This window comes from Chlamydotis macqueenii, chromosome Z (genome assembly GCF_036417535.1).
Source record: "Chlamydotis macqueenii isolate bChlMac1 chromosome Z, bChlMac1.mat, whole genome shotgun sequence".
Classification (NCBI taxonomy): domain Eukaryota; kingdom Metazoa; phylum Chordata; class Aves; order Otidiformes; family Otididae; genus Chlamydotis; species Chlamydotis macqueenii.
The window spans coordinates 56552629-56564778 of NC_141593.1; the positions used below are offsets into that span (position 1 = coordinate 56552629).

General features: G+C 39.5%; 1 protein-coding gene across 1 annotated transcript in view; it reads right to left on the minus strand.

Annotated features, from left to right (window-relative positions):
* Positions 1–10859: 10859 nt before the first annotated feature.
* LOC147596362 (uncharacterized) overlaps positions 10860–12150 on the minus strand; it is a 36193-nt gene continuing 34902 nt past the window's right edge. The window contains exons 11-12 of the mRNA XM_086770456.1: positions 11813–11948; positions 10860–11070 (exon numbers count right to left, since the gene is read on the minus strand). Of these exons, the coding sequence (XP_086626582.1) occupies positions 10971–11070; positions 11813–11948 (236 nt within the window). The 3' untranslated portion in view covers positions 10860–10970. The remainder of the gene's footprint in view (positions 11071–11812; positions 11949–12150) is intronic.

The following is a 12150-nucleotide window of genomic DNA, read 5'->3' on the forward strand; positions in this document are numbered from 1 at the left end:
TTTGCGCTGTAGTTTTTTGCCAGGATATTTTTCATTCCAGCTTTCATGCTATCTTCTTGACAACAGATTATAATGAATGTAGTTTCATCTGGAGCTGGGGTTCTTGCAGATTGAGTTTGGAAACTTGTTTTCTGATGGCTTTTGCTGTTTTGATCATTTCCCTCATCAGACTGCTTTGCTAGTTCCCTAGAGTGAGGTCTGTTTCACTGGCAAAATTTAGGCTGGTTTTTTTTTCAAGCTCCTTTGTGAACCCCAACTTGTGGTATCTCTATCCTGTACAGAAACACAAAGTACAAGCTAGAGTCCTGGCTCTTTCATGTGGGTCTGTACTGAGGCACACTGTCTTTGCTTCCAGCAGTCGTACAGCCTTGCGCGGGCTGCGCTGCCGCTTCCAGCAGTGAGTTATTACTGGCTCTGATGCCTGCTCCCTCGTGTGCTATAGAGAGGCACTTAGAGACATGCCCTTCCAGATCCATACTTTTCCCTTCATGAACATACTACCTCATCTGCAATTAGTGGTTCCATTTGTGTTTCAAAACCATCTTTGTAGCAGTAATGGCAGTTGCTTACTTGGAGAAGCGATTTCAGGACATTTACTTAATTACGGTTTACCTGCTTTATGAGCATGTTTTCAGTGCCCGGTTCACCAGGCCACCAGTAAATAGTCTTTTTGCTTTCTGTAATTTGACCAATACATGTGTGATGCCAGATTTCCTTTATAGGAAAGTCATTAGCTGTGCTTGCTGATCACTGGCAAATAATAACGCTTTCAATGTAAAGAAGCATCAAAGACTTGGCTTCTGGCTTAGTATGGGTCCTAAACCAAAATACCCAGAGCCTCAGTGGTTATAATTTGTTCCCACTGAAAACAGTTAATTTTTTTCATGTCAGCTGAGAGTCTAGAACAGGCTGAGCAGGCTGTTTTCCCTCTGTGGTGTTTTGACTCATCTGTCGTTCTAGTCTGGTGAGGAGTCTGAGGAAGAGGGTGCCAAAGCAGTGCCTCCGCTGGCCTTTCTGCGGCAGGACTCCAGGTATGCAGAGAGGGGAACCACGCTTCATTGACAGGGAGGTGCAACCTAGAGGAAGTAGTTGCCTGCAGAATATTTAATGGCTGCCTGAGAAACTGTCCTTCTTCCCAACAGCTAATTTTGTTATTTCTCCCTGTGTGGAGAAAAACATCTTGATTGTAAGAACAGTCCCATGGCAGCTGACAGGTAGTAAAATAAGTGGTTAATATTGCGTCTAAGTACAGTTATCGGTCCTTGTATTGTTTTAGAAAACCCATTGCTGTGGCAACTGGAGGGCAGTGAACTGTTGTTGTCCTGCGTCATGAAAACTTAATTTTATTTCTGAAAATGAAGATCAAAGTAGTGAACTGGATTTGCTGAGTCTGTATGATACACCTGCTGAAGTCCTGAGGGCAGTTACAAGTTCAGCAGCTCTTCTATACTTGTGGAATGATAGCAGTTTATCAGGGTGTGCGTTTTATCTTTTCAGGTTAGCTTTTAAAGAATATTTAGCTGCACACTTCATAGTGTTGCTAAAAAAGTTGCATGCCTTCCTATTTCAGAATTTGGAGCAATTATATTATTTTGAGAAAAATCACAGCCTAAATTCAACAGAAGATTTAAAAATCGCAGTAATTGGTTGTCCAGACTTCAGTATTTACTAAAAATACATAAATTTACTTCTCAGTAACTACATTACAAATTTTGCTTTTCATTCCTAGATGGGACAAGAGCAAGTACCTCCAAAATTTGCAAAACCTCCTTTCCCCAAATAATTTTCATTTAGAAATGTAGAAAATAATTTATATTTGAAAATGTTTATTTTTTTTAAAGTGTATAAAGGCTTACCATTTATCTTATATTGAAAGATATCTTCTTTTAAATCAGGTTTTCAAACATTTTTTCTAAATCACAGTGGCTGCTGTTTGTTGTAAGGAAAACAAGACAGTTTAGCTAGTGCTAGAGAACAACTGTTCTCAGCAATGCAAAATTGAGAACATACTAAGTTATAAATTATAAAAATAGGTATGATACTATACATTGCTACAACCAACATCATATTATATAGTATAATATACAAATGAAAAAAACACCAAATATAATTTTCAAAACCTCTAGCTGTCCTGGAGTATTAAGAAATCACTTCAGGTCTTTTTTCCTGTGTGTCTTTTTTAAGAGGAAACCTTCTCCTAATTGATGAAACCTTTAGGTGAAAGCAACATTTTTTTTTCCCAGAAAATGAAAGTATTTCCTGGCTCTGTCAGCATGAGTTTTTTTTTGGTTATGAAGTATCTGGCTTGGCTGGCATAAATTGCCCTTGAGAAGATCATCTTGAATAAGAGATGTCAAATCCGACACACTGCTGAAATCCTTCCTCTCCGCTCAGATAAAATTAGCATGTCATCTTGTGAACGGGCACAATGCCAACGGAGGGAATAGGCATAAGTGTGCACATGTCCGCAAAGTCTGGGTATTAGGCAGCCAGATTTCTGTTCTAGACTGCTGCAGTGTTTCAGCTTTGGCTAATGTGTATCTCATCGTTGCTGTAGTTGAAAGGTGGATTAAGTTTGGAAAATTGAAGAATATTTTCTACTAAAATTACTTTCAGCTTCTGGTAAAGGAGGTTGCAGGGTCTGGGAGAAAGAAGGGGGAAAACTAACCCCAACAGCTTTATCCTTCGGAAACATACTGCAAAGGGGAATTATGCACTTTGCAAAACTATTTTTATGGCCTCAAAGTATTTCCTGCTATTTCCACTCAGCCCTTTGTGGCAAATGCCTTGATGACCTCTGTGGCTTTAGTTCTGCAGAATCTTGTACATATTTTCTGCTGAACAGGGCAGAAAACGAGCTCCATTTGGAGTGCAGCAAACCATCTGAATAAATCATGCTTCAAGTACATGACCCAATTTCTTCTCAGTGGAATATCATACTCAGCTAATGGAAGCATTCTGGTTTCACTATAGTTATCTTTTTCCTGGCAGTGAAAGGAAAACTTTGAATGCAGGTGTATCTAGCAATAAATATAAAGTCTTCAATGCAAACAAATCAACCGTGGTGAGATACTGGAAATACAGTAATTGCACAGCTCTGCTGATCCCTTGCTAACATGAGACAGCAATGAAGCAGTATACCCCAGTCTCAACTTCCATGTTTTCTTTTGAAGGAAATGCAAGAAAAGTGCATTCTGGTGGTTGAAAAGTTCAACATTGGCCTGCAATGTGCACTTGCTGCATCCTGGGCTGCATTAAAACAAGCATGGCCAACAGGTTGAGGGAGGTGATTCTGCCCCTCTACTCTGCCCTGGTGAGACCCCACCTGGAGTACTGCATCCAGCTCTGGAGTCCCCAACATAAGAAGGACATGGACTAGCTGGAGAGGGTCCAAAGGAGGGCCACGAAGATGATCAGGGGGTTGGAGCACCTCTCCTATGACGACAGGCTGGGAGAGCTGGGGCTGCTCTGCCTGCAGAAGAGGAGGCTCTGGGGAGACCTTATAGTGGCCTTCCAGTACCTCAAGGGGGCTTGTAAGAAAGACCATGAGCAATTCTTTAGCAGGGCCTGTGGTGATAGGACAAAGGGTTTTAAAATAGAAGAAGGTAGATTCAGACTAGATATAAGGAAAAAAAATTTACAATGAGGGTATGGGAACACTGGCACAGGTTGCCCAGAGAGGTGGTGGATGCCCCATCCCTGGAAACGTTCAAGGCCAGGTTGGATGAGGCTCTGAGCAACCTGATCTGGTTGGAGATGTCCCTGGTCCTTGCAGGGGGAGCCAGCCAAGAGAACCAGAGAAGTGTGTTCTATTATTCTATGAAAAGCTAAAATGGGACTAAAACTTAGATTCCAAAGGGGAACTTTAAATACAATTTTAAATCTAAACTCTCTCAGGCTTTGATCAAATTTTGATTTGGAGATGTCATAGCTGACTACTATTTCTTTCGTAGCCTACTCAAAATTCTGTTCGATTTCATAGCAAAATATGTATCTCTGGGTTTTTTTTTTGTTGTTTTTTTTTTTTTTTTCCTAAGATGTATCTAATTTCTAGAGTCTTTCTTTTTATGATTCTTCAGGAATATTTCCAACCTACTTTTCTGAGTTGCCGTTTGAAGTGTTGTAAGTATAAAGATATTAGCATTCTGTTTACATTACTGAAATGACTTGAAGACTGGAAGACTTGAAGACTGGAAAAAGTAGTATTTTATTTCATGTTCTTTCAAGCAAAGAGTGTATTTCTTTCTTAGTCCCATGGGTAGGCCAAGAAAGACTTTAATTTCTCAGGATGGAGGCGGAATTTTCCCTGTGATTGTATTTTTCTCTCTGTTCTCCCAATTTTTTTTCATGTGAAGAGGAAGGTAAAGCTATCAGCAGTCCTTTAAACTGTGCCAACTGATTTTGCATTAGAGAAAATGAGGAATTATCACACAATTCTTCTGTTTCATAGAATGTTGCATTTTAACATGTATCTATTCCTCAAGTGAGAATGACAACGAGCACCTGGGGTCGAAAACAGCTAAGCTGCCACATTTTTTGCATTTTATTGCTGCAACTGGAGGTAGAATGCATCAACAGCAAATTACAACATAGAATCATAGAATAGTTAGGGTTGGAAGGGACCTTCAAAGGTCATCTAGTCCAACCCCCCTGCAAGGAGCAGGGACATCCCTGACTAGGTCAGGTTGCTCAGAGCCTCATCCAGCCTGGCCTTTAACGTTTCCAGAGATGGGGCCTCCACCATCTTTCCGGGCAACCTGTTCCAGTGTTCTATAACTCGCATTGTAAAAAATTTTTTCCTAATTTCCAATCTAAATCTACCCCCCTCTATTTTAAAACCATTACCTCTCATCCTATCGCAACAGGCCCTACTAAACAGCCTTTCCCCATCTTTCTTGTAGGCCCCCTTGAGGTACTGGAAGACCACTATCAGGTCTCCCCGGAGCCTCCTCTTCTCCAGGCTGAACAGCCCCAACTCTCTCAGCCTGGCCTCATAAGAGAGGTGCTCCAGCCCTTTTATCATCTTCGTGGCTCTCCTCTGGACCTTCTCCAACTGGTCTATGTCCTTCTTGTGTTGGGGGCTGCAGAGCTGGACACAGTACTCCAGGTGGGGTCTCACCAGGGCAGAGTAGAGGGGGAGAATCACCTCCCTCGACCTGCTGGCCACGCTTCTCTTGATGCAGCCCAGGATGCGGTTGGCCTTCTGGGCCGCAAGGGCGCATTGCCGGCTCATGTTAAGCTTCTCATCCACCAGCACTCCCAAGTCCTTCTCCTCAGGGCTGCTCTCAATCCATTCCCCGCCCAGCCTGTATTTGTGCCTGGGATTGCCGTGACCCAGGTGCAGGACCTTGCACTTGGCCTGGTTGAACTTCATGAGGTTGGCACGGCCCCAACTCTCCAGCCTGTCAAGGTCCCTCTGGATGGCATCCGTCCCTTCCAGCGTGTCGACGGCACCACACAACTTGGTGTCGTCGGCAAACTTGCTGAGGGTGCACTCTATCCCACAGTCCATGTCACCGACAAAGATGTTGAACAGGGCCAGGCCCAGCACGGACCCCTGAGGGACACCACTCGTGACCGGTCTCCACATGGACATTGAGCCGTTGACCACCACTCTCTGAGTGCAGCCATCCAGCCAACTCCTTATCCACCGAGTGGTCCGTCCATCAAACCCATGTCTCTCTAGTTTAGAGAGAAGGATGTCGTGTGGGACAGTGTCAAATGCCTTGCACAAGTCCAGGTAGATGATATCCGTTGCTTGTCCCTTGTCCACCAATGCTGTCACCCTGTTACAGAAGGCCACCAAATTGGTCAGGCACAATCTGCCCTTGGTGAAGCCATGTTGGCTGTCACCAACCACCTCCTTGCTCTCCATGTGCCTTAGCATGGTTTCCAGGAGAATCTGCTCCATGACCTTGCCAGGCACAGAGGTGAGGCTGACCGGCCTGTAGTTACCTGGGTCTTCCTTATTTTCCTTTTTAAAAACTGGGGTTATGTTCCCTCTCTTCCAGTCATCGGGGACCTCACCAGACCGCCACGACTTCTCAAATACAATAGCCAGTGGCTTGGCAACTTCATCCGCCAGTTCCCTCAGGACCCGAGGATGGATCTTATCAGGACCCATGGACTTGTGCACCTTCAGGTTCCTCAGATGATCCCGAACCTGCTCTTCCAGTACAATGGGCAGTTCTTCATTCTCGCAGTCCCTCCTTGCACCATTGCAATGCAAGACTGGTGTGTCTTTGGACATTTTTTTTTAACAAATTTAACATTGATTAACAAGTTTTTGTGTTTTCTGTTGATGCTCTGGGTAACACTGAAAGTGTTTTAATTAATTGTTATTATTTTTTTTTTTTTACAACCAAGCACTTTTTTAAGCTTTTAGTGTTATAGAGATTATTTATAAGAAGTGCTACAGGATAACTGTCATATGTTTGAGAAATATAAGAACTCTTATACTGAATGATTACTAAGCATAAGATTTTCTTAAAATATCTTTTATAAGCTACAGACAAAATGATATGGAGAAAACTGTTTCATTAGTTTGCAGCCATTTTAAACCCATAACTTTCAACTTTTAGTTTCAGCCCCCAATTATGTGTGCTTTAGTCTTGAAAGGCACGCTTTTGCTTTATGTCTTGAAGTCACAAATGTAATCAACAGTATGCAAACTGCTGTTGCAGATGTGATTTTGTAAAGTACTAAGCACCTTAGGCATTATCCTAATTTCTAATCATATGTTTAACTTTAAACAGAGAGAAGAATGAGAGGCCTGTTGTGACAGGATAAGGGATAATGCTTTTAAAACAGAGGGAGGTAGATTCAGATTAGATATAAGGAAAAAAATTTTTACAATGAAGGTGGTAGAACACTGGCCCAGGTTGCCCAGAGAGGTGGTGGATGCCCCATCCCTGGAAACATTCAAGGCCAAGTTGGATGGGGCTCTGAGCAACCTGATCTGATTGGAGATGTCCCAGCTCCTTGTAGGGGTGGGTGGGCTACATGACCTTTAAAGGTCCCTTCCAACTCTAATGATTCCATGATTCTATGATTCTATGTATTTGACTGGTGGGACTGGATTTGAAGTGTTTTGCAGACTTCACATCTGAGCCCTCAGACTGCATGTGTTATCTTAAGAAAACTGGAGGAAAAGTAGTTCTTCAGTAAGACACTGATGTTCCAGTGTGCTTTTTGCTGTGGTGCACTGTTACCTTGGACGAGTACAGATGTGGCAACACTGCTTGTGGCTTTACCATACCTTGTCAAGAAAGACATTTAGTTTATTAATTTGGCCTTAAAACAGTCCTGCTTAAAGATCACAAATAAGTAAATGTAAACTGCATGGTACTGAAATAATGCATGTTGTAAAGTTACCCATGTAATAAAACTCCTATCTGTTAAAATAATCACAAATAACTCCCACATTTTACCACACCTGCCATCTAGTAACTTTAGCACATATTATAAGTGCCAATTTTGCCCTGGGATAACTTAAAAGGTTTTTTTTTGCTATTGGACATCCATCAAATCACCTTATCCAGTGCCTTACCCTTTCCCTTCCCATGAGATAATTTTTTTTTTTTTTACTATCGTCTGCAAAAGCTTTACCCAAAACCTCTTCATCACTTCTCTCTGCTCTTAGTGCATGGTAATAATATCTCCTCTAGTAGAAAAGGTATTTGGATGAGCTGACTGAAGGGTAAAGTGAGCAATCTGGGTATCCTTTTGTTACTCTCTCTCCTGCCTTCACGAGATATTGCTGCATGACTAAAGAAATGGCCATTCACTAGAGACAAGAGATGCATTAGTACTTCATTATAACAAATAGCATCTGTCTGTGTTTTGGAAAGGATGTAGAGTTAACAATCCCACTTTGATTTTTTTTTTTTTCCTGAAGGCATGGTTGACTTGATGACTCTGACTACATTTGTCCTATAGTCATATGTATGCCAAGCTAAGTGAACTATATCTCATGCTAGAAGTATTTTCCAAGAAGTAAAGTGAAAACCCATTGAGAATAACAAAATCACCTATAGTAACTAGAATTGAAATCTGGCTAATTCCTCTGCTGAAAATTTTCATGCTATTGACACATATGGAGGAAGAACCTCAGTATATTTTTCAAAGTGCTTTTGGTCCTGGTAATAACAGGAAGAGATGACATCTGTTACTAAAATGACTGGATGGCAGGCTGCCTCCTTGGGACCATAGCTACTTCATAGAAAAATGAGAACAGCCCATAGGCTACTCCGATCTCTTCTCAGATGTATAGAAAGGAACCAGCACTGGCTAAGAGAAATGTACCAAGCTTGCCTTTGTCTTGTCCTCAATTTTCCTGGGTTAAAAACTAGATAATTCCAAAGTTTGACATTTTAAAAAAAAATTTTACATTTTTCATAATTTTGCAAAGTTTATAGTCATTTTAGAAATTGTAAGTTTACTACACCTTAGTATTTAATTTGATTTTGGAAGTATAAAATCATAGAAGAGAAAGACAAATCATCAAGTCCATCAAACAGAAAGATTTCAGTTAGCTCTGCTGATATACTACCCAGTTAAATAAAGAGTCCCAAGAAGCCTGCTGTGTAAATGCATAGTTTTACAACAGAAATAAGATTTGATTCTATTTTGTACACTTGAGGCATTTTTGATACATTTTTTACTTGCACTGAATGGGAGGAAGTACATATGTTTTAAAGTTTTCATATTTGTTGCTTACAACACTGAATAAAGCACAAATTGCTATTGTAACACTAATATACTTTGGAAATCATTGCAGATATGGGGATAAATCACTCTAATTTATAAAACACTTTATAACGATGAAAAAAAATTAGTGAAACAATAAAAGACCCTATCGTGTAACCTTTACTCACATTGAATAGCTCATTTCATTTTGCACCTTGCTATTGAGGTTACTGGATCTTTCATCGCTGCCAGTTCTTTATGCCACATATATTATCATATGTTTATTATAATAAAAATAAAACCAAGATATTTAGTGATCATGTGATTGTGTCTGAGGATGGCTGCAAGTGCACTTGTTAAAGGGAAAAACGTGCTGAGTAAGCTACTAACAACTGGGTCTCAGAGGGATGTCAGCTAAGAGCCTGCATAAGGAGATTACCATGGGGTAACCAATCCTTTCGTGTACCCCACTCTGCTCATTTAGATATTTAGATCTGGTGGTTTTCTTTGTTTGTTTGTGTTTTTTTTTTCCTGAGAAGCGCATTTGTTCTATTTTATTTTGTTTGCATTTGTTTCACCTATTGGTTGTTTTTCTGCTTCCTAGCTCTGAACTGTCGCTCTGAATTGGATAACTATTCCTTAGGAAATCTTAACAGATATTAATCTCAAGTCAACAGCATTTGCACTTGACCCATATGTGCTACTTTCTCCAATGTGGAAAAAAGTAAGAAAAAGAAGTAATTTGTATCTACTTCATTACTTGTTGTCAGACTTACAGTGGAAATGTAAATTTAATTTCTGAACCTGAAAATTTCCAAATACTAGCAGTAAACGTAGAATATAACTGTGATGACTGCTTGTTTTAAAATACACTCAGATTGATATAAAGCAAGCATGTTAATACATTTGGGGTTGGATGCTTGTTTTCAGAAAATTACTTGCACTGTTTTAACTAGCCATTCTTATTTTTTAATTAAATCACTCAAATCACTGTAGCAAAGCATTTGGACTGTTTAGCAGCTTTCTTTGAAGTACTACTGCTTCAAGCATCTAAAGCAAATGAATCAGTTTCCTAAAAAAATACAGTTGTTGTGGTTGGGGGAGTGCCACTTGCTTTTTAGATTTTTATGGCATTGCAATTGATATTTTCCAGGCTAATAATAAGACCAAGCAAGTAGCTGAGGTTCTATTGTGTTCATATGATCTCAAGGTCTAATGACGGTGATAAGATGACCAAGTATCTCTTGTAATAAAATATCACAAATGGACAATTTTAAAATCTGTGTTGTGGTCATATTCTTTTCCTTTCTGTTGATGTTGTATTCTTTTCCTTTCTGTACTTTGCTGCAGGATTAAATTGTAAATTTCTTAGGATGAGATATTTAGTCAGCGTGTAGCTTCAATAAATAAATAGAACTAACTTTTGTTATTTTATGTGAATTAGTATTTTGGGAAGCTTGGAAACTGAATATCCAGATTTATTCATGGGAGGAATCATTTTAATGTTAGAGAATAATGTCAAACACTATGTATACAAGCAGCTGTAATAACCACAGATGTCTAACCCTGATATCCCTGATGAAGTTTTATGGTGCTGTCCCTTACTGCTAACTTTGGAAGAAACAGTGCCTTCGATTCTTGAATAGATTTCTCTCCACAAGTGTACTTTGCTGTGATGGCAGATGGCTAAATCAAAACCACTTTAAAATTAAAATTTATGTTAATATAGAACATACAAGAATGAAAGTATTCATCCAAATCACACAAATTTATTCCGTTCTCCCAGGCATACTGTAATGATATGTATCTGCTAGCCTTTCAGTCAGTCCAGCCTGTCCCAACCTTAAGCCCTCCACCATCTAGAAACTTAAAGGCAAACCTACGTATGAAACTTCTGGATGGAAAAGCAGAAGTCTTTGCAAAGGGTGCATTGGCAAAAAAAAAAAAAAGGGGTCCAGATATAAAACATCACAGAGTACAAAATATATGATGAAATATAGTTTTTTCTCTTTCGTCTGCATAAGATAAATGTTGACATCCGTTCAGTGTTGTAAAACAGACTTTATGTGTGGTCTGAGTTGAAGTAGAAACAAAAATTAAAGACAACTACAAAAGAGGCAACATTGCTTTACTTTTATTTACTAATGCTTACGGAAGTTGTGAATGTATAGCAATGCTAAATATTACCTGCTACTAGAACATCTTTTGAGATGAATCATAAGACATAGCATGGATTTTTTAATGGAAAACAGAAATCAAGGGAAAAAAAATGAGCTTTCTTCTCACATCCTTGTCTCCTCCAGTGGTCTGTTCATGAAATCTTGGATTGCCTGATGTAGGGGTAACCACTTATTAATTGAAGCTTTCAGAGCTGTAATCCACCTAGAAGAAATGAAAGACCAACAACTGTATCTGATCAAGTCTTATGCATGCATTTTTATATCTTTGAAACATGCCTTTGATAAATGGTGTCTGTACAGCTCTGTTACTATGCATGCTGATAGTGACTGGATTGGAGAGATGCAGGAGATGGAGGAGCTGACTATAACAGCAATATATCTTAACACCACTTTCCAACATATTGAAAAGCTTTGTCCTTTGTTGATGAAATTAAAACCCAAATCCTGTAACTTGTAGGCTTTGGACAAGAAGAACTCCCACTGACAGTCATGGAATTTTGCTAGATTATGATGAGGGAATTCACCTTCAGAATGTAATTTCATAGGCCATTTTTTTTTAATGCTAATTGTTGTTTTTGGAAGTAAATAATTCTTGGCAATAAGGAGGATATATTTCCCATTATTCCTATAATGACAGGTACCATAGCTTTTCTGTTTAGTGTAATCACCCACACATCATTGTGAAGGCATCTTATCCAGGTTTCCTTCTGGACGTCTGCAAGCCAGCCTTGCTGTACTTCCAGTATTGACAATAGCAAAACCGATGACTCACATGTGCCTGCATATTGTACTGCAGTTTGACTAAAGCTACAATTAAAGGGAAATCTCAGGAAACAAGTCAAAACAGAATGAAAAGTTGTCACTAGATCATCCCAAGTTAGAGTGTTCCCACTTTCGTAAAGTCTGGCAAATAAAACTGAAAAAAAAAAAAAAGTTTGGTTTACCTTTTGTTTTCATTTACATTCTCTGCACATAAGTAGAAAGTTTTAAATTCTTCAGATGGAGGTTTGAGTTCAATTACGGATCTCTTGGAGCCCAGGGACTGTTCACTCACAATATAGCCCTGCAGGTAAAGGCCACCTGGACAGAATAAAATAGCATGCATCATTTATATTGCAGATAGATACCATTTATGAAATTACTGCCACTTACAGGCATACTAACAGTTCCTGAAAGTTGGCTTTTCAGATGCCTTACATTGGGTGTTTTGACAGAGTTGTACAGAATTTACATATAAAGTATTTAAAAATGTGAAAGTTTTTTTTTTTTTTTCTGAAAAGAG